This window comes from Ananas comosus, linkage group 15 (genome assembly GCF_001540865.1).
Source record: "Ananas comosus cultivar F153 linkage group 15, ASM154086v1, whole genome shotgun sequence".
Lineage (NCBI taxonomy): Eukaryota > Viridiplantae > Streptophyta > Magnoliopsida > Poales > Bromeliaceae > Ananas > Ananas comosus.
Window position 1 is genome coordinate 2,217,063 of NC_033635.1, and position 23,843 is coordinate 2,240,905.

Consider the following 23,843-nt stretch of genomic DNA (forward strand, 5'->3'; position numbering starts at 1 on the left):
TGCCAGGACGGGCTCTTCTTCTCTTCTTCTTCCTGGCAGGACGAATTTTTTTTTCTTTTTTTCTTTTTCTTCTTCGTCTTCTCCTGCTGGAGACTTTTATTTTTTTATTTCCCACTCGTCTTCTTCTTCTCTTCTTCTCTTTGTACCTTGTTTCTTCCATTGGTTCTTCTAACATACTGGTAACGAGCTGCACATGCAATTCGGGCGGCTTTTCAGTCCCTCACCACTCGTCCGACATCGCAGACTCGTCATGATCCGACTACCAAATAGGAAGGCGACTCTATGCACCAATCTCACCGGATCAATCACCGTCCCCGATTCGGTGATTGATCCGGCATTGATCGGTCCCGCCAAAACGCGAGGACGATTTTAGGAAATTAATCACCCCACTGACACATGTGCATCCAAACTTCTCAACTCTTGAGATAATGTCATCATGCTTATTAATTCCTTGGACGATTCATTGGACACATACACAACATGAATGGGAAATATATAACCCAAATTTATTCCACTAAGTACGTTTTAAAATTAAATACAAATTATCGTCCTAGAAGAGAATATATTGTCGGCCGAATGGTTGCTCCTAGGGCATACATCAAAATCTCCCACTTGCAGCTAAAGCCCATCAGCCATATACCTAAGCCCCATCTCTCTTCCAAGCCGACTTCAGTCTCTGCTGCTAAGTGGTTTAGTCGAGTGAAGGGCCTCTGTCACTTATCCGTGGAGTCTACTCTCTGCATCTCGATGTCATTTCTATCGAGATAGTCGCGTATAATAAAAAACTCCGCGCTTAAATATAATATGCTTAGAGCTTGTGATGAGACCTGGGCTCCTTTAGCTGAAGGCCTATGGCGCCAATTGTTGTTCGCCATAGAGTTATGACACCGATGCCATTACACTTACAATTCCGCGACAAACTTCTATGAATCAAGAAAGCCTAGCATTGAACCAGGCGGGGCGCAAGCTCTAATATTACCTCTAGTCGACACTCACTCCTGCCTTCCATGTACGGGCGCCCGCCCTGGTGGGTGGAATTCTGAACTCTTTCCCAATACACCAAAGTCCAATCCCCAGACGCATATCGTAAAAAAAATTACAAAAAACAACCACATTCCTACACTAGGACTGATTCTATCGTCACATCAGACATGAAGTCTGAATCAGATAGTCCTAATTTCAACTCTTTTTCTCCAAAATCAAGAACAATATCCTTATGTGCTTCTAACCCTACTTGAGTATGTGTCTTCACAGCAATCCAGTGCATCATGCGCATGGATTAATTGATTTTCTCCTTGTGACAACTCACAACAATTCCGATATCAGATCGTGACACAGCATGGCGATATAAGACTCCTATAGCTGCAGGCATAAGGATCTTACTCATATTCGCGAAGTGGTCGCAAAAACCCATGTGGGAATCTCTTCGAATGTATTGGGGCACCATTTTCTTACCGAGGTACAGAAAATTCCATGTCTAAGAGGCGTAACAAGTCCCTTATGGAGTTTCCACCCTGCGGCCGAAACGCTCTTCCGCACCTCTTCTATCTCACATTTTTGTGAGAGGCCCTAGCATCCTTTTAGATCTATCTCTATAGACCTTTATCCCCAAAATATAGGATGCTTCCCCTAGATCTTTCATAGAGGAATTGATTTAGACAACATATTTAACTAGAAGTCATTGCATTGGAAGTTCATTCGCCAATTAGGAGAATTCCACCACCAGTATCAATACGAGAATGTGAAAGCTCTCCACTGACTTCTTATAAACACATGGTTCCTCGCTCATTCCTTAACGAAAATTAAACAGATTTAATCAACGTCATCAAAACCGATATTTCAAGTCCGAGATGCATTGCTTTCAATCCATAATGGAGTCGTTGCAACCGCTGCATACTTGTGACTTTCGTCACCCATAGGAAGTTGAAACCCAAGGCCTGGCTTCTACTCCTATAAAAATGCTTTCTCGACACCATATTCCGAAATTTTAGTGAAAGGAAACAGTTGTTGCACATCCCATCTTGCCATATCTCATGAATTCATAGTACGGCCGTGGCTAAGACCAGTCCAGTGCTTGAATAGATTTCAAAAAACAATGGGGCCCACAGCCTAATTAAGGTCTCCTGATAGTCAATTGCCTTCGGCGTTGACTCAATAACCTTTGCAACAGCAGCCATTGAAACTTGAATCAGATCTCTCCCTTTCATTCCGAATATCTTTCTTTGTAGACGCATTACACCCAATAGGTACTATACCTTCTGGTGGATCTACAAAAACCAAAGCAAACCTGGTTGAATAGCATTGAGGTCAATTTCTAACTTCCATGGCATCTTCCGAACCTAGCCATCTTCTCGAAATCGATGTCAGACATCGCCCCCTGGTTGTAGGTTTTGGGATCATTCTCCTGTTCCCTATCTCCCAATGGAGGAAACATTTCCTCTAACTCCTCTGTAACGATACCTAAAGTATCTTTTAGTGAGGATGGAAGCTTCTTACTCGTACCTACGCGAAGTGGCACGGAGTACAAGCATGTACTACTGGTTCAGCTTGAATAGGTTCTGTAAAAGGTTGATGACCTTGCCTTCAGAGACTTCTCTTCGAGCTTCGCTTTTTTTTTTCGGCGAAAAAAAAAAAAGAACGAGAGAACGAAGAGGAGAGAGAAAGAGGAAAGAGAAAAAGTAATAAGGGTATTTTGGTCAGTTTGCTGAAAAAGCGGACCGAATTTGCAAAAACGAAAAAGGTGGCCTAGTTTTGCAAAAGCCCAAAATAAGTGAATTTTTTATGCAAATTGGCCGTCAACTAATCAGCAATATCTATACCTATACCCTTATTATTATTATTAATTATTTAATTATTATATATTATTTATTAAAATTTGTCATATATGACAATATTGTCTTTTGAGTATGGGTTTTTTTGAACTCAGCTCAAATTTTTTGCATAATTTTCTCTTTTTTTACTTTAGCTGAGTCTGATTTTTCTCTTTCTTTGCTTGAACCAAACCGGATAAACCTGTTGTATTGGGCCAAACCAATCTAATTGCTTCAAATGTTTTCATCTTTGAACAAAATTTCCTTTTTTTTTTGTTTGAACTGAACTGATCACTATCGAGTGTTGGCTTAACACCGAACCGGCTCAAGTTTTTCTCTTTCTTTGTTTGAATTGAACCGAACTTTCTTTTTTTTTTTCCTTGAATCGAATCGGATCATACCTCCATATTAGGCCGAACTGTTACTCTTCCTCTTCCTACGGTTGTTATCTTCGTTCATCAGCAAGATGAATCTCGTCTCTCATCATCATTTCTTTCATCGCTGTTTTCTCTTTTTTTATTAATTTTTTTATTTTTTTTCCAATTATCTATCCATCACATCGCAAGGGTTACTATACCAGCTTTCTATGATTTCGCCAAAAACCGCAAATTTAAAGAAACTAATGCTATGGGCCTATGGCCTCTTATTTAATTTAGGGGAAACTTCAAAAACTCCCTCTGTGATTTCGTACTTTCTCACTTTAGTACCCTATGGTTTAAAGTGTATCAATTCCTCCCCCGGTGGTTTTATTTTTCTCTTTTTATTATCAATTTTATTATTATTTTTTACTTAAATCAGTGACAAAGTTAAAAATAAAAAGTACTAAAATAAATATTCGATAAATCAAGGTGAGTATCTACAACTTTTTGTATATAATTTAACGAAATATTAAGAAAAAAATTGTCGAAAAGATAAAAACAAAACCACAGGAGGGCAAATTGATGCATTTTAAATCACATGGTACTAAAGTGAAAAAGTGTGTAACCACAGGAGAGTTTTTTGAAGTTTTTTTCTTTAATTTATGCGCACGCCTAAAATGTCACAATAGTTTATAAATAGGTATAAAACATTTTGTGAAGAGAAAAAAGCTTTTGTTTACTATTTTTTAGGTAATTTCGAAGCACAAGTTAAAGTAGCAAGGGATGATATGAAGCAAGCAGTTTACTATATTTCTCACATCAACATGTATAATTACGAAAAGAGTTTTATCTGCACTTAATTCAAACTTAATATAAATGCATGGAGTTTAGCAAAATTATTCAAAATTGAACATTTTAAGTAGAGCGACGCGAATTTAATGAGACGAAAATTTAACGAGCTTAAAATATAGTACTACCGTCTAAACTTTTCTTAAACAAGAGTTGCTTTTCAAGAGAATAAAATTGCATGTCTAGAGGAGAGGTTAGTTGTTATGTTGTTGATATCTGCCTTATACAATCAGTGTATGACTATTGTTCATATTTGGAATCTCTTGTATTATAATTGATTGTGACGTCTAGAACGTACAAGGGAGACTCTATCCGTTCGGCGGTCTGTTGGTGTGCCCAAACCCAACCAAATAGGCTGGACTCGGGGCGTGACATTTTGCAAAAATACTTTTAAAAATATAATAGCACCAAATTAATCTCTATAATCTCTATATTCTCTCATTGAAACGTATACTACTCTACTTCAAGTAATTTATCCCTCTTGACCAAACTCCCAATAAATGAAATTACACACATTATTAATTTTCGTGCGAAATAGGATTCAAGCGCAGGATCAGATGCTGAATTGTAAACCATGATGGCGTGTTTATCAAAAGTTGGATACCAATTCCTGATAGGGATGCAAATGAATCCGGATTGGCCGAGCTCTTCTCACTGTCCGTTTTGAATGGAGTAGTAAGCAAAGGTCAAAAATGAAAAAAAAACGTTAATCCGTTCCGATTCGTTAAGAAAACGAAACGGGAGGTGAAAGACTCCGTTCTTTTTTTTAATTTATCGTGAACCACCGAAAAATCAATCAAAATCTATTGGGTTAATTTTATACAGGCTCATGCAAACAGAGTGAATTACAAATATATCCCTACAAACTTCAACTTTCATATGTTGTACTGATAAAAGTCCTAATATTTTCAACCATGTCTTTTTGATTTGTTAACGTTAAAACACTGTTTATATTATAAGTGAAATGATTTTTTTACCATCATAAATATGTCCCTCCTCAACTGTTAATTGAAGAGAGATAAAAATATCAATTCACCTTATTGACCAATGAGAATTAAATATTTTATCTATTATTAACTAATTTTTTCTAACGAATTTTACCGGCAGGAACATTTTTGAAAAAATCAGAATTTTTATAGCGACAGTATATAAAAGTTAAACTTTATAGGAATATATTTGTAAATATCTATATGAAATTAATTTAAACCTATTTATATTCTGAACAAAGTGGTGAGTAGGGCTTAAAAATTATGAATCCGCCCTGACCCGCCAAGTAAACGGGGCAGCAGCTGGAGGACTCGTCGTGTTCCTAGCCGCTTTTGAGAGGGTATAGATGTAAAATTGCTAATTAAGATTTGGGAAATTGCATGGGGAGCGCTTTGATTGATTTTTTGATTAATCAGAAGCAATTAGCTAGCAAGTAGCTGTCAACGTGCCACGGCATCTCATCTCATGCTTTGCTAAACCGGAGGGGAGGAACGGTGGGGATCAAGTGATCTAATTATTGTTGTTCTCGTACACATTCCCGCCACGTGAGCAGTCCATCGCCGACCGTCCGATTACGATCCTGCGGCGCTCGAGCGCCCGAATACTGGTGCCCCGGATTCGTCCACGCGGCGGGACGCGGGTGGACGAAATCTTGGATGACGTGGAGGATGATGAGAGCGCTGACGTGTCAGGTGGGGGCCACGTCGGCGTGCAACGTGGAGGAATATGCCCGGGTTCCAACGTGGCGATTCCGTGGCACCAATAATTGGAAGCATGGAACGCGTTACGCGCCTCTTTGTTTTTTATTTTTTTTAAATACAAAAAAAAAATGTACTCTTGAGGTCGCATACATCATGTATGTTTGTTTATTAATATACGAAAAGACTTTAAATATTATTTCTATAGTTTTATTTTTTTTATTTTAATATTTTATGATTTATAGTGTATCAATTTAATATTCCGTGATTTTATTTTTTCTGTTTTATTAATCCATTCACTAATTTTTTCGTTAAAGTAATAATAAAATTAAAACTAAAAGATATTAAAGTGAATATTCGATAAACCTAAGTAGGGTATCTGAAGTTTTTTGTGCATAATTTAACGAAATGTTAACAGAGGAGCCGACAAAAAAAAAAAAAATCACAGGATACTAAATTGATACATTTTAAACCACATGGTATTAAAGTGAGAAAGTGCGAAACCACATGGATAGTATTTGAAGTTTACCCTTAATATATATAACATTTCCATTCAAATTTTATTAGTATATTTTGAAATTCTAGAAATAATTTAAATATTTATTTTTAATTAATTTTTTTGAATCGTATTTTATGTTGCTTTCTTTTTTAACACAAATTCTTCTGTATAATAAATTTGGATGACAGAGTGTGCATATATATGAAGCTACCTGTATTGTAGTAATAAAAATAAAATATAGCTTCAATTATTTTCTTTTTTCATTTTTTTACTCAGATTATGCTTTTGGCATTGAATTATAACGGTAACATCTTTATATATATATATATATATATATATATATATATATATATATATAGTATATATATAAAACAAAACTACTAGCCTAATAATGTAGCTAACCACATAAAGTATAAAAATTGTGATAATGGTATTGAACAAGTCCTTAGTTTGTGACACCTAAACAAGAGGAATAATAATTCTCTACAAACTATTCAAAGTGCTTGGACTTTGATATTTATTTCCAAAAAAATGAAGTGATGAAATCTATCTTTCTAAAGTTTTTTCGTTAGCTGATCTTAAATCAACCCCAAATTAACTTTGTTCTTAGTCCAATCCTGAATGAAAATAAGGGATAGATTTGAAAATAGCTGAAATTTTAGAAAGATAAATTTCACCGCTTAAACTTTTTTGAAAGCATATCTTTTTGTAGGCTTAGTGGCTAGTTTTAATAATACGACCAAAAGAGTTTTAACTCTTAAAGATACAGTTGAAAGAATTTAGAATTAAAAAAATAATAAATTTCAATTAATGCTAAAGTTTTTAGTAATAAAAAACTTGTGTGCCAGCATGGCACTTAAGGGTGGTGATCTGGCGATCGACATGCTTAGCTGGCAGCAGGCATCCAATGGGAGCAAAGAGTAGTATAGCTGAAAAATGCTGACGTGGTCAAGCCAAAAAGGAAAAACTTATTTTTATTTTGTCATTTTGTAATTTAAAAAATTACACTTAATATTTTGTGATTTATCTTATTTTTTATTATGTCACCCAGTTATTCAAAAAGCTATACTTAACTACTGCATAGTTATAAAAAAATTTTCACTTTGCAATCCTATTTGGTAGTAGATTTTTTTAGTTAAAAATAGAGATTAAATTACATAATAATTGTGTGCACCTTTTTTAACGACGCGGTGACAAAGTGTAAATAAGTTAAACCACAGGGGGGGCAATTTAAAGTATACCCAAAAAAAACTTTTGCCATATTTTAATTTAACATATGTCTTGCTTTGAAAGTGTATGTATACAACATTTGTTCCTCATATTATGATTTAAGATCATTTAGCTTTTAATTTTGTCCCATTTTATACATCCAAAGTGTATTTTATAAACTACACGTAGAAAAGGAAAAAGCACAAATAGCGTGCTATATTTTTATTCGTAAAACTTAGCATTATAATTTTGGTATACTTTTAGACAACAAATTTTTCTAAAAATACTATATGAAAATTATTTTGAATCATAATTATGCTGTAATTTAGTATGAGTTTATTTTTTTTAAAAAAAACTTTGAAAAGCTGCTTAATTAACAAAATACTATATAAAAGTATATATAGCACATAATTTCTTGACTATTCAAGCTTAAGTGTTAGAGGGTAAGTTAATTTTATTCAATTTTACATGCATCTAAAAATACATCCTAATCTTGATAAATCCTAATTTTTACCTTCTCTTTTTACTCCAAAATTTCACCACCTTTTGCCTACGATATTGGAATAGGTTGCGACAAAAAATTAAAAAAAAAATAATATAGAAAAGAAATACACTGAATAGATGACGTGTTAGAGTACTTATTCAGTACTTTGGATTCAAAATATCTAGCATTATTTATCAATCACACCTTAAGCAATCTCAAGTAGGGTCACATCGTGAGTTATTCCTTCTTTTACAAAAAAACGAATGTATTCCTTTTTTTAAGAAAGGAATGTCCATGGTGCTTCCACCGATCAATTTACACAATTTAATTATAACTCTAACTATATATATATATATATATATATATATATATATATATATATATATATATATATATATACACACACACACACACACATTATTTCGAAAAATTATTACAAGAACAAAAAGAAAAGTTATAAATAAAGACCTAATCAACATGTTCTCTTTATAGAATACACATAGATATTGTGAAACAACCATTGTACTCTAAAAGCTTAAACTGTTGGAGAATGGTGTTTAAACATTTTTATATTTAACACTCCCCCTCACGTCTGGCTCGAAACTTTTTAATCGGCCCATGACGTGGGCTTGAATTAAATGGGAGGAAATTAATATGCTAGGAGCCTAGCGTGACTTGAACTCAGGACCTCCTGCTCTGATACCATGTACTCTAAAAGCTTAATACCATGTGAAACAACCGTTGTACTCTAAAAGCTTAAGCTGTTAGAAGACGGTGTTTAAACATTTTTATATTTAACACTCCCTCTCACGTCTGGGCTCGAGATTTTTAATCGGCTCATGACGTGGGCTTGAATTAAATGGGAGGAAATTAATATGTTAGGAGCCTGGCGTGACTCAAACTCAGGACCTCCTGCTCTGATACGATGTGAAACAACCGTTGTACTCTAAAAGCTTAAGCTGTTAGAAGACGGTGTTTAAACATTTTTATATTTAACAGATATCATCTGAAATATGTGTAATTATTGAGATATACATCTCAACAAGTCATATATATATATATATCATCATGTTGGGTGGGATTGAAGGAACATCACACATGGTCTAATCCCTTTCCCATCCTTCATGAAAAAAATATATATATTAAGCCAAAATGCGAATAAATTGAGCATGAGCCCTATTATCATGTGTGATGCTCCTATAGGTGTGAGCTTTCCCTATCTTTCTACATCATCGTGTCACTTTCTCGTGTTTCATGCAAACTTGTTATTAGTCAAATTCATGAGAAGGAGAAGAGAAATTTTTTCTTTTCAAAAAGTCACCACATATATAAGCCACGAACATATTTAATTAATGTTTCGGGCGAAATGAAGAACAAACTTTATATCCTATTCCCATCTTGGGCGATAAAAAAATTTTGCTGAGATCGTAGGTTCGAACCACTATTTATCCCATTTCTATTAATGTGGTATTTGAGCGTCCAGCTCCGCATACACTATTATATCTTCTAAGGAGATCATGGAAATTATATTTTAAAGAAAATCAACAATATAATATAATATAATATATATATAAATTGAGTATTTATTCAAAGTGGGGATGTAGCTCAAACGGTAGAGCGCTCGCTTTGCATGCGAGAGGTACGGGGTTCGATACCCCGCATCTCCAATTTTTTTTTCTACATTTGTTTTTTTTTAATTCTGGGCCGGGCCCGACTTAGGGGCCGTTTAATTCTATATATATTACATCAGTATCGTTAGATATGTATGCAATTAAAAAATGCAGCAATTGTAAATTTGTAACTATATGCATTCTGTTTTTTTTTTTTTTTTTTTTATTCTCGGCTGGGCCCGACTTAGGGCCGTTTAGCTAGATATAATTACAAATACAGTATAGTTAGAGATACATGCAGTTGAAAAATACAGCAATTGCAACTATATGCATTCTGTTTAGTTGGATGAACTAGAAAACGCTGCAACTACGAAATAATTTGTTTGATTGCATGCAGTTGAAAAATAATTTTTAAAATTTCATCATTTTATATAAATGATGATGAGATTACTTCAAATGTAAAATAAAAATAAAAATAAAAATAATTAGGGAGGTAACTTACCTTTTTCTTTTGGGCCGGACCCGACTTAGAGGCCATTTGGCTAGATATAATTATAAATATAATATAGTTAGATATGCATGCAGCTGAGAAATGCAGTAATTGCAATTATATACATTCTATTTGGTTGGATGCAGTAGAAAGCGCTGAAACTATAAATAATTCTTTTGGTTGCATTCAGTTGAGAAATAATTTTTCAAATTTTGTCATTTTATATAAATAATGGTGAGATTGCCTTCAATTTAAAAAAATATATATATTTTAAAAATAATTAGGAAGGTAAACTTATCTTTTCCTTAAAGTTACTCTTTACAACTACTGTAGTTGGAACTCCGATCAATTTGAGCGTAGTTTCAATTGCTGCAGTTCGGTCTATTGTATCAATTTGAGTGAAATATATCAAACCAAACACCAAATTAATATTTACATGCAGTTATAACCAAACAATCCCTAGTGACAAATTATCTCGAAATGAATTATTTTTTAACTCGTTGAATGTGTTTTATAACATTTAAAAACTTATGTAGATGGTACAATTTCAACTTTTTCCCCCTTCAAAATAAATAAATAAATAATCGTGTTGGCCGGGCCAATTGGGCCTAATGGGCTCTCGGAGGCCCACTAACACTCTTACCATAATGGCCCAATTCAGGGAAACGGAACGGGAAACGAAAACGGGAGCCAGAACTAAAGCCGAACCCCGTTTCCTTCGCGAGGTTTCCCTTTTACTTCTCCTTCTCCTCAAGAACGAGGGAAGAGAGAGAGAGAGAGAGAGAGAGAGAGAGAGACAAATCCAGCGATAAATCGCCGGAGCTAGGGCTTATCTAGGGTTTCCGAACCACCTCGTCGTCTATAACCCTAATCCCTCTCCGTGATCCTTGCTTCCGACGCTCCTGGATCAGTAGAGAGAGAGGAGGAGGAGGAGGAGGAGGAGGAGAGGTGGGGATCGAGAAGCCATGGGGTTCTCATTCAAGCTGGACAAGAAGAAGACCCCGTACCATTCCAAGCCGAAGCACGTGGAGGAAGAGCCCGAACCGCCCAGCGAGAGCTCTCGTGTTCTCCCTGCGAGGCGCGAGGTAGGCTCCTTTTTTTTTTTTGGGAGCTGATTTAATGGTCGAATTAAGCCCTCTTCTGGAAGGATAGATGTAGATCCTTGAAGAAAACTTAGAATTGATCGGTTTTTCTTCGTCTGCTAGTGATTTCCGGTGATCATGTACTGTAAAAGTTCATATTTTGATCAAAAATATGTTTTTTTAGAAAGTTCGTAGGTTATTTATTTTGTTTTCTGTTATTTTTTAATCATGTCTACCTAGGTTCTGAGAATATAAAGGAGTGCATAGTTTAATATATCTGCATAAGATTTTTTTTTGCTGTGATTTCGCACACTTATGTTGTTTGACGATCTCGTTTGCTGAGCAAGGTTGAGGCTTCTGATCAAAATGACAATTTGGTGCTCATTAAATGGAAAATATGAAACCTATTGCGATATAAGAAATATAGTAGTCCATGTATTGGTCTCGAGTTTCGTGAAGTGTTTCCTGTTCATGCTTCATTAATTTTGATTGTATTCAGAAATCTCCGAAAACCTTTTAACTTTTCCTTTTCTGGAACCGAGATATCTAACGTCCGCCGAAGGCAAAAGAATGTTCCGTTGTGACCTTAGATTGGCATTTTCAGTTGCCGTTTAATTGTGTTACAGTTGGGTCACTTTGTCATTTGCTGTTGTTACCTTCATCGGTTGCCGCGTCATCCATCTGTGAGGGAAATTGATTGGCAAAACCTATTGTAACATAAACTGAAGTTCAATGTATTGATTGGCTGATTGCAACAAAATAACACATGGTGACCTCTAGGATAGTCTGTCCTACTCAATTTCTATATCGAAAAACATAAATTTTATGCACATTTTCAGACATTTCTCTTCGTTTCTCTAAATCTCATCAATATCTTTGTTAGCAGAGACCCGGATTCCATTTTTACCATCTCATTCAGGTCCTTCCATAATTGTTTCTTTGTCAATGTCAGCTAGCTTACCATGTGGTTTTTATGCTCTAATCACAAATTATTTGAATAAGATCTTATATCCCTTTTTTTGTTTATTTTTGATCTATCTCTAACACTTTATTTCAATGTTTCTATTTTTATTCTTACGTGTATACCGAAACTTATAATCTGTATTTCCTGTTGTCCCTTGCTTTGCATAAGATGAAATGTCTAATATCGTATCTTTTATTTATGTGATCTACACGTAAGAGATCGTATCTTGCAAGTTGCTGCTCCCATTTCACTCTTAACTACTTGTTAAATATGTATATGTTCTTCACAATATATATTAGTTGGTTTCAACAGCTAAAACTTAATAAGACAAATCCAGATTTTGTGTCACAAACTAAATGAGGTATGCATTTACTCTAGCATACATTAACGTGGAGACTTTTGCCTCCATAGTAAAGGTATAATGCCGGTAGAGTTAGTATAATATACACTTTCACTTTGATAGTGGATTTGATTTTAACACCTGCATCAAGGTTGTTTGTTCCACTACTAATTACAATGGGACTACATTTCTAATAAACATATTTACGATATGTAATATATGTATTATATTCTAAAGATTGGATGGGGATATTGGTGCCCTTTCCATATTTACTCTTATCTCAACCACCTATTACGAGTCTCTGCCATTCATTACCAGTTAGATGATTAGCATTGCATACATCTAAAATTTATCTTCTGATATTATTCTCCCATTCATATTTCTCTCCCACGTATGGAATCTTGCAGATCCATTCATGATCATGCAACATTTATGAACTTCCTCAACTAGTATAATTTCCATAACATCTCTTTCTCTCACCACCCATGATCGCCAATTAATGTATATTATATTACGAATAATATTTGAAAAATAATCATACTAATGTGCTAATGAATTTTACAAATAATAATCGATACATGCATTGAATGTGCGGTTGCGCTACAATGTTGCGTGTGGGAGAGAGAATACTCGCAGAAGCATTGCAAGCAAGTGCTTCCAGTTTTGCTTGGGCCAATTTGCTTTACTCTGTGCAAGAATACCATGCTAATGAGCATATTGAAGAGGTGCACACGAATCTTAGAGCAGATATGACGCACATAGAAGTGGAAGTGCTGGCCTTGAGGTGCTTCCGAACGTATTCTGTCCAATCTCCCTCCCCCCCCACCCCCCAAACCCAAAAACATGCGTATGCACACACACACACACACACTCCACATATATCCGTCTGCAACACTGCATGTGCTTGCATGCATGCGTGTGTATTCTATTGGTATTTACATACATAATGTAAATACAGAATATAGTCATATTCTCGCTGCACTGTATCATAACATTTGACAGTGCCAAAAGCTTGTATCCTGTGCTTGCTTTCTTGCATGTTATGCAACTGATTCTCCAGAGTTCCCTCAGCAGTTCCTCGCAAAAAACGTCTCAATTAAATATTGTTAGATTTATTTTTTATTTTTTATTTTTTATTTTTATTTTTTATGGGTGCAATCTTAGCAGGTAAAGATATTCTGATTTTTGAATAAGAGATTACTTGTATTTGTTCAATTTTAGCTTTTTCCAAAGAAATTTGAATGCATATTTTCTCTGAATTTCAACTATTCTGGTTGTACAGGTTGATGTTGCCGAGACAGCGAAAGACGCTTTGCAAGGTATACCTTAGGGAAGGTAGTTTTGGTGGATTTGTTGACTCAAACACCACATACACTAAGCCAAACAGCTTCTTCGGTATTCCCCTTTTTGCAGATTTTGAAGTTTCATTCACATTGAACCTTTATGAAAAGGGATACCTCATTGGGAAACCGAGTGAGGTCTGTTTACCCTATAATTGATCATATATGGTAATTCTTTCTTTCCCTACATCTAAATATGTTACTTACCCTTGGATCGGCTGTGAAACAGTTGGATAACTCTCAGCCTTCACTTCAAGATGCGAAGTCTTTGCATCCATATGATAGGGCATCAGAGTCTTTGTTTTCTGTAAGTATCAGGCTACTTGACTACAGGATTAGTTAACTTTCTCTATCTAATACCAACATTGCAGAAGCATTTTTTATTGATTACTAAAAACATGAAATAGTCAAAATCACCAGCTCCTCATATTTCTCAAAGTTGTAACACTTTGTATTTACTTATATTAGATTGATTGATATTTCTCCCTTTCTCTTTTGCCAATGAAACATCAATCAGTCTTTGTTTCCTTTTTGGCGATAAAGATTTGTATATATTTCATTCTCCACAATGGCATGTAATACTTGCCCTTACTTTTTTCCCCTAATTCTTTTTGTTTATTTTCTACTCATATAAATGAAGGCAATCGAATCTGGGCAGTTGCCAGGAGATATTCTTGATGACATACCCAGCAAGTTTCATAATGGCACTATTGTTTGCGAGGTTAGTTATTCTGATTTCCTGAAATCAGTGTTCATCCTAGTGATTTCCACATGCAAATAATCCTCCTGCCAGCGAGTACTTACCGTCCAAAATTATGGTCCTCTATTATATTTTCTATAACTCTTTAAAAGACAATTACATGTGTGGTTATGTAAAGCATTATATAATGGGCTCGATAAACTACTTGCAGGTTGGTGCATTCATAACACATAACACATATATTGATCTGAATGAATACTTCCTTCTTGATCGAAAAGCTCTATGCTGTTACACATGTATCAACTATTGCACAGTGCTTTTCATTATAGTTGTCTTTTCTGGGAGCTGCATTAAATGTGTCTAACCTTCGAAGTGACATGAGTGTTAAAGTAGGATATTTTGCAATTTTTATTGCTTTTACTATGCGGTGATGTCTCTGTTTAGGCACGTGATTATAGAAAATTTACATCTGAACAAGGAACTGCTGCCTCTGCTGCTAATGGAATTCCTATTGTCCATAAAGTGCGGTTGCGGATGTCCCTGGAAAATGTCGTTAAAGACATCCCTTTAATATCTGATGATTCTTGGACCTACAGTGATCTAATAGTGGGTACTTGAGACCTCTACATCTCTATTTTCCTAAGAAATCAAATTTTCTTGCTAAATCTTGAATACTGTTAATTGTATTGTAGGAAGTGGAGTCTCGTATAGTGAAAGCTCTACAGCCACAGCTTTGTTTAGACCCTACTCCAATGTTGGATAGACTATGTCGCGACCCTGTTGTTTCTAAGGTAAGTAGAAATACTAAAAAATAATGCTAGAACTGAATAATAAAAGCAGACATTTTATACAAATTAGTAATTGTTGTTTCAAATTCATTTTGCAGCTAAATCTTGGTCTTGGAAGGAAGAAAAGACTCCGTCAAACTTCTGAAATGGTTGTCCCATCCAATAATATAGCTAATGCGAAGAAGCTTTGTATGGATAGGGCTCCAGAAAATGTTAATTTTAAGGTCGGGGATGCAGGATTTCAAACAGGAAATGCCGTACCTCAAATTCATGAAAACATGACATTGCATACAGCATCAGGTGGGAGCCAAACATTTGGGGTGAATAGCTTTTCTCATGAAGCTCCGAGAGCGACTTTACCCTTATCTTCTCAATCCAAGATTCAACAAATGGTCAACTACTCTGGTCCTGCCAATTTTGCCGGAGTCAATGCAAATATTTCTTCATCTCAAAATTTGTTTAGTCATTATGCTGATGCCGTAAATAGTAATGCCCCTCTTCCCATGAAGAGGGAGAACCAAGATGCTCAACTCCCGATGTTGGACGTTAAGAGGCCAAAGCAGGGTTCGGTGGGAATAGATGCTATTCAGCAGCAGCAGCAGCAGCAAACAGAGCCCTCACTGGTCGGCATTGGTGGACTGGATATGCAATGGAAAAACCAACTTTTGCACCCACAAGTAGACGTCAAGGGAATCCAGTATGCACCTAATTTGGGCGGTCAGAGATATCCTTCTCCTGTAATAAATAATATGCAGAATCAGGATCCAGGGGCATCTTTGTACTTTAATCAGCAAGGTATGAGATTTGCTGCCAGGGAAGAGCAAGCAGACCCAGAAAAGCAAACAGCAAACAACATGCCGGACCAGCAGCAGTCACGACCTCAACATGTATTGCAGCAACAGCCTGCAAGAAACAATATTCCAAATATTTCGCAGCTGCAAAATCCCCGATTTATGGCTGAGAAGGATAAAAGGAAGGTGGCGCAAAGCCCGCGCGTCTCTTCAGGGCCCATGGTTCAGTCTCCGGTTTCTTCCAAATCCGGAGAGAGTGGTTCAGTAGGACATTTTGGTGCCATTGCAACTGCTTCTGCAATGGGATCCCAGAAGGATGGTAATAAATTGACAGCGAACCCTAATGCTGTGGCTATTAATGCCCCTTCAGTGGCTTCGAGTCCCAGTGAGTCTATGCAGCGACAGCACCAGGCCACAGCAGCTGCAAAGAGGAAATCTAATTCTGTAAACAAAACACAAGCGATGAGTGGAGTTGGATCTCCTGCCAGTGTTAGTAACATGACTGCCTCGCTGAATGCCGGTAGCCCATCTGTTGGAGCTGCTCCTGTGGGTGGGGCTGGTCCTGTGCTCGATCAAGTAATGCTCGATAGATTTGCGAAAATCGACGCAGTAACACAGAGGTATGCAATATTATTGATGAAAATACAAATAATACTGCTGCATGTTGGTTGGACTGGTAAAGATAGATGGTTGCAGGCAAGGATTAAAGTGCCGTGGTACGGGGTCGTGCCGGAAACTTGCCGGCACGGTGCGTGCCGGGCCGTGCACCGTGCCGATACGTGCCGGTCAAAAAAATATGTGTGTCGACACGTAATAGTATGAAATGTTTATTTTCTTTAGCAACAAAATATGCCAATTATTTATTATGTATTTTTATCAAACCTTTTGAATTTTGTTGAGAAAATTATCTACTAATTTAAAGAATAGAGGGTTTCGAGTTGTGCCATTGGCACAGAGGCTGTATCGTTCCGATATCTTACTGGCACGATACAGCTCCGTGCCGATGGGCACTTTAATCCTTGGTTGTAGGTATTGTTTGGCCTAATCCTACAATAAAATGATTTTTTTGTGCTGAACTTTTAAAACAGAATAACTGCAGACGCAATGTGTTAATATAACACTATCACGTAGGCTAAACAAAGATATCTGAACATGGTGTGATTCCACAAGATTTATATGACGACCATATATTTATTACTCGCATTTCAAGATATACACTTTTGAATGTTATTATTTAAAGATGTTTTAGGGAGAAAAACTATTCCATCTCCCAAACATTTGTTGGTGTACTTTAATGAGATTTACTGCTATGTTGGCCCTTTGCAAATCGCAACCTAACAGTTGTTTTTTGGGCGTGATGTGTATGTGGACTATAATTTTGAGTTTTAACTATCCTATGGTAGGAACTTCATTGGAATAACAAGTTACTCGAGTTCTTCTTCATCAGCAACTGATAATGCAAAAAATCATAATTGCAGCTCATCTATTGAGTATCTATACATGGTTTGTTCAATCTCTTTCTCTGTTTGTTTCAGACACCATCTGAACATCAAAAAGAACAAGGTTGACAATTTTCCTGCAAGTAAGCCTCCAGCATATGAAAAACGAGAACTTGTAGCCTGTCTCTCTGATTCATTCCTTGCTGGGGACTTCACGGATCCGGCGAGACCGATATCTAGTTCTCTTTTAGGTGGATCAATAAATACCTGCAAGAAACGGATTATGAAGTTCATGCGTGCCGAACTCGTGTATCAAGGTTTGTGGTGGTTGCAGAGTCATAGCTAAAATGCGGCCTTTGTTATGGTAGTTAATCATCAACATATTTATTCTTCTAATTTGTAATGTTTTTGACAGGTGTTCCTATAAAGCCTCATTACCAATTGGTTATGGAGAAGGCCATCGATGGCACAGTGGGTATGGAGTATGGAGATGTTGAAGATTCCAATCACTCCCATTCCAAGGAATATCCATTCACATTACCCACTACGGTGTGTTCCATTTTTTCAGCGCAGCATCCATTAATATCTATTGGCTAAAAGCCTAAAATGCAGAAAGCTCCCTTGGGCATATCGCAGTTTGTGTTTTACCTCCTTCAATAATCAAAATACAGATAACTTACTAAAGTTTTAAAATTTTCATTCCTTTCTTTAATTTGATGAAGTACAAGGTTTTCTAATTAATTGAATTGCAAATCGAGATCCCTCTATAGTCATTTTCTGTATTTAAGAAAGATCTGTATATACAAATTCTTGTCTAACCTCCGAATTGCTAATTTTGCCAGCTCTATGCAGACCAACTTGCAGCTCAATTTTGTTTACTGGTGGGTATCCTCAAGGCCAACTGTTTCTTGATATTTTTAAGTTCTAATCCCATCATAACATATTGAACTCTCTTTAATCTGCATTTTCCAGATGGACCGAGATGGATATCAGAAAACTGATGATCAAATCCAACCTGTAACTATCCGACTGATGGCTCCTACCAGCAGTCCAAGTGCACTTCCGGGAATGTCATCCGAGAACCCTGCAGCTGAGGCAAAACATCCAGAAGTAGCTCCAAGTCAGCCGTCTAATAATACTGCCCCAATAAACAACAACATTATGGATTCAAATACTATGCGGGCCCTGGCCGCTGGAAATAATCCACAGGCTCTTGCGATGCCTCAGAATTATCTACCAGGGCCTACGATGCCTGGGAGGCCACAGCAGCAGCTCAATCAACCTCTGCTTCAGCAGCAGCAGCAACAGATGCAGCAGCAAAATCCGCAGACACAGCAGCAGCAGCAACAGCAGCAGCAACTCCAGCTTCCTCAAATGCAGAGATCACCTTCACTTTTATCAACAAATCCACTTGCTCACATGCTTGGGCCCAACTCAAACCTCCAAATGGGTGCTAACCCGATGGTCAACAGCAAGCCCACCACCTTGCAGCTTCAGATGCTGCAGCAGCAAGTGCAACAGCAGCAGCAGCAGCAGCACATTACCAGGAAGATGATGGGGCTGGCCTCTACCATGGCTACGGGTAACATGGGCCAGAATGTCGTTACGCTTGGTGGGCTTAATAATGTCATGGGCATGGGGAATGTACGTGGCTTATCCTCTCCGATGGGCCCCATGTCGGGCTTGGGCAACATCGGCCCCAGTCAGATGAACCTGGGAGCCACATCCAACTTCAGTGCGGGGCTGCGCATCCAGCACCAGCAAGCTGCCCTGAATAAGATGAGGATGATGCAACCAAGAGGGACAATGTATGGAACTCAATCCGCTATAGCTGGTATAACAGGGAACAATCAGTTGCTCCCTAGTTCGGCTGGTCTATCTATGTTGGGCCAAGCCCTGAACCGGCCCAACATAAACCCTTTGAACCGGAACTCTGGTGCAATGTCCCCCATGGGTCCACCTAAGATCACCGGAGCTAATTTTTATTTGACCCCACAGCAGCAATTACAGCTGCAACAGCAGCAGCAGCAGCAGCAGCAGCTTCAGCAGCTGCAGCAGCAGCAGCAGCAGCCGCCGCAGCAACAGCAAATAAGCTCTCCTATGCAGCAGGCCCCAGTGGGCTCGCCGCATGTTGTGGGATCTCCACAGGTGGTGGGCTCTCCGCAGGCAACGATGATGCCGCAGCAGCAACAACAGCAGATAAGCCCGCAACAACTGGGCCAGCAAATGGGTCAGCAAGTGGGCCAACATACCGCGATGAGTCCCCAGCAGTTGAGCTCGGGTGCTTTGCAGCAGCAAATTAATAACGGAGGCAATGCTGGAGCTACGCCGGCTAGCCCACAGTTGAGCTCCCAAACTCATGGTTCGGTTGGTAGCATCACGAGCTCTCCAATGGAGCAGCTGCAGGGTGCAAATAAGGTTGGTTCTGCAGCCAATATTTAGTGTAAGTGTATCGTTGATTGATTAGTCTGCATTGGAAAGTTATTTGATTTAGCATCCGACGCTATCCATTGAGAAGGAGGATCTTGGCAAGTTCTTTGCTTACACAGTAGCTGCACATGATCTGTAAGGCTTGGCTGTTCTAACATAATCAATCTCAGGTCGCACCAGAAAGTAATTGATGTCTTAATAATGATTATATATTTATGTTTGTGGTGCATTTTGTAAATTGGATTGGTAATTTTGTAGTGTTTAGTTTGTATTTATGGATAATGTATTGTTTTATGGGAATAAAATATGTGTAGAATAATTTTGTGAGATAATGGAGTTTCTGATCTGTTCGTAGGGTGGAATGTACTATCCAAGTTATCCTATCCTAATAAATTGATTTGAGATTATCAACTAATAGTAAGAGCTCGGTTGATTCCCGAGCTCACGCTATTATTATATATACTCGAAAACCTGAGATCGGATTCAGCTAAACATAAGATTAGCTTCTATGTTGTGGCTGAAGTTGTTTCCGCCGCAGTACTGTCTGCCACTGCAAAATCCCAAATCTCTGTCTAGACGGCGGAGGTGGGCCTTCACCAAAGCTCCGGCGCTTGGCAGAAAATTCTATGAAACTATGCTCTAGAAACCCCATAGAATGCCCTGATTTTCTTTGTGTGCTTATTATACGCGCAGTTCAAAGTGCAGTGTACGGGGGATACATCCGCCGTTTTTATTGATGGTTATTTAACATACGCTTCTCTGTTTTCCTATGTAATTACAGATATCTTATTTTAATCGACTCATTGCAATACACGTGAAATTACATTACCTAAAAAAAAAACACGACCTGTATCATTTTTCTCCCGTTGGCTTGAAGTCAAAATAAGGAATGCATCAGTAAAGCTCTGAAATTTGACCTGCACCAAACTTTGGGAAGTGTCATGTTTTACACGGTTCATGAGTTTTTCCACGCGATCACTTCCTTTTACACTTACAATTCAAACAAAACAACTGAAATTAGTCATTCATATCAGTGACTATCAGTTTGCAGCTGTACTTTTTCTTAACCAAAAACTCACGGAAGAAGAAGAACACCTGGCCTTTGTTTGGTTGGGGGTTAAGGGGTGGAATAATCCTTTAACCCCCATATTATTCCCAAACACTCAAAAATAGGTGGGGTTAGCTAACCCACCTAACCCGGGATAGCTCATTTTGGGTGGGGTTAGCTAACCCCACCTAATCCCACCAAATCCCAACCAAACATTATTTTCTATTCATAACAATCCACTATCCTTCTTACCCCACTTACTCCAACAAAACATTATTTTTCACTATTCTGGACTAACTCCAACTCCCGATCAAATACAAAAATACTTTAACCCCACCTTAACCCTGAATTTAACCTTATCCCTGGAATAACTAATTTTTTCTTAACCCTGAACCAAATGGTAGCCTAAGGATCCGCTTGGGATTGAGAGTCATCGAATCTTATTATACAAAAAAGAAGAGAAAAAGCTAGAGCAAAAGCAATATATCTTTTTGTTTTTCTGGTAAGAATGTACAAGACGCAAAATCAATTTACTATGATAGTGTTACTCTACTCTACGTAACACAATTTTTTTTTGTTTTTTCAAATCTGGTTGGCTCGGCTGGTTCGACAAGTCGGACCAATGACCCGCTCTATAAATTAGTTTAGTTTTAACCTCTTTAAACCGTTGGAGTTATCAGCTCAACTATCGAACTGGTGAATCGGTCGGCTTTAACTGAACCGACCGGATTTTTTTTGATCAAGTCATATTAAAATCCTAGAGCTGAAAATCAATTTAGCGGGTTTTATTTTCCATTATCGCATATTATTTAATTGTCATAAAAAATGAAACTTGAAAGCTTGTATCTAATTAACTTAGTCTAGAAATCGACATTTCATAAGTAATTGAATATGGAACTAGAATGATAAATACTTTTAACATCATGTGATTTTTAATTTAATAATATTTTCGGATCGCTGTTTGACCTGATGTTTAAATGTAACTCAAACACCCACATACGACGCATTCATGCGCAGCCACTGGTCGGTGAAATGGCACGTCCAAGAGGGCCCAACCCACGAACCCAAACCTACCACAACATTAAAAAGGGGAAAAAAAAAAAAAAAACTTAGATTAATTTGGGAACTTTGCGCATCGCAAGCCACATTTCTACTGTTTAATTTCCAAAAGAGGAAAGGCTCAAATTAATTAATTTGGAAACTTTGTGCATCGCAAGCCATATTTGTATATTTTTTTTTTTTTGTGGCACGTTTTCTCTCTCCTTTTTTCTTTTTTTCTTTTTTTTTTTAACTTCAAATACCATCTTTATAATTTTGCATTTTTCTATTTTAATATTCTGTGGTTTAAAATGTATCAATTTAATATCTCGTGGTTTCATTTTTTTCTTTTCTTATTCCCTTCACTAATTTTTTTCGTTAAATCAGTAATAAAGTTAAAACAAAAATGTATTAAAATAAATATTCGATAAATCTAGGTGGGATATCTAAAGCTTTTTGTATATAATTTAACGAAATGTCAACGAAGAAGCTGACAAAAAAAGATAAATGAAACCATAGGATACTAAATTGATACACTTTTAACTAAAAAGAGTATTAAAGTGAGAAAATGCAAAACCACAAGAATACTATTTGAAGTTTATCTTTTTTTTTTTTTATTTCGAGAGAGAAAAATAGTATGCTATCCATTTCGTTTATTTATTTTAGAAATAAACTTAGCTGGAAATGTGAATCGATTAGAATTCGAATTTCGGACTTCGGGTATGAACCAGTAAATTTTTTACCACTTGCGCTAAGGATGGTCGGTGACTCTCCTTCTTAGATCTTCAGGAAAAACGGGAAATGCGAGTTTAGGTACGTTTTTGTGGTGGTTGGATACCGTGACCCGCGTTTGGGCTCTTAAGATGTTGAACATAGTGTGATAGAGAGGGTTTGTCGTTGTATAAAACAAAAAAATAAATAAATAAAAAAAATTCAAGCAATATTAATAAAGTAGACAAGTGGACGGACACGTAATCATTTTTTTAAAATTTCTTAGATCGATCTTAAAAGAAATGTGTAGTATCATAGCTAGTTTTAAGCCTCCCTCTTAATAAATTTCCACGAATTCGCATTTGCTATTTTGTGACGTATTATCATTATATATTATATATATATATGGCATGTATTATGTTGCTTCTTCAGTCGCTTTTCCAAATTAATCTCACGAGTAACACACACACATTTAAGCATTCTTTTTCTGAAATTAATGTAAAACAAAAGAAAGAAATAAATGACAATGTTCGGTTTCCGGCCGTAATGCATCGTAAGCTAGCCAATAATATATATGACGTACAGAATATTAAAAAAAAATTATTTGTAAGTGTATTAATTTGCGTTTAAGAATAGTACTGCATTCCAACCGTCCCCAAAGCAAGTGGCAAAGGGTTTGGTGGTTGGTACCCGAGACCCAAGTTCGAATCCTAGTTGATTCACATTTCCAGCTAAGTTTATTTCTAAATGAAATAAACGAAGCGGGTAGCGTGCTACCTATCTCTCTCAAAAAAAAAAAAGAAAAAAGAATAGTACTGCATTACCATACAGAAGACTCTTATTATTATTATTATTATTATTATTATTATTATTATTATGTGATCGTTTGAATTAACATAACTTGTATGCGCAAATTAAAGGCCATTTCCACGAGTTCATGTAGTTTACTTAGAACCGAAGCTAGCCGTGCATGTGTTCTTCAACACCTCCGTGCTTTTCGTGGGTCAGAGTTTGATCGATACATATATATGTGTCGTGCTAAACGTTGTTGATGGATTTACACATAAGCTCCGCAAGTAAATTATATATTGATGTGAACTTCTAATTCAGTTGGGTTAATTAATTTTAACGTAAAATTTTGTTGGCGTATATGACTAAGTATGGGAGGGGACCATAA

General features: G+C 36.8%; 1 protein-coding gene and 1 non-coding gene across 2 annotated transcripts; both read left to right on the forward strand.

Moving 5' to 3' along the window:
- TRNAA-UGC lies at nt 9,490-9,562 on the forward strand. The gene has a single exon. It is a non-coding gene; the product is annotated as a tRNA-Ala (tRNA).
- On the forward strand, nt 10,733-20,201 carry LOC109721259 (chromatin modification-related protein eaf-1). The gene is made up of 12 exons (XM_020248755.1): nt 10,733-11,080; nt 13,664-13,700; nt 13,795-13,859; nt 13,951-14,028; nt 14,362-14,442; nt 14,866-15,027; nt 15,114-15,212; nt 15,308-16,620; nt 17,536-17,756; nt 17,855-17,988; nt 18,282-18,320; nt 18,412-20,201. The coding sequence occupies exons 1-12, from the start codon at nt 10,961-10,963 to the stop codon at nt 19,879-19,881; spliced, it is 3,819 nt and encodes a 1,272-aa protein (XP_020104344.1). The 5' UTR covers nt 10,733-10,960; the 3' UTR covers nt 19,882-20,201.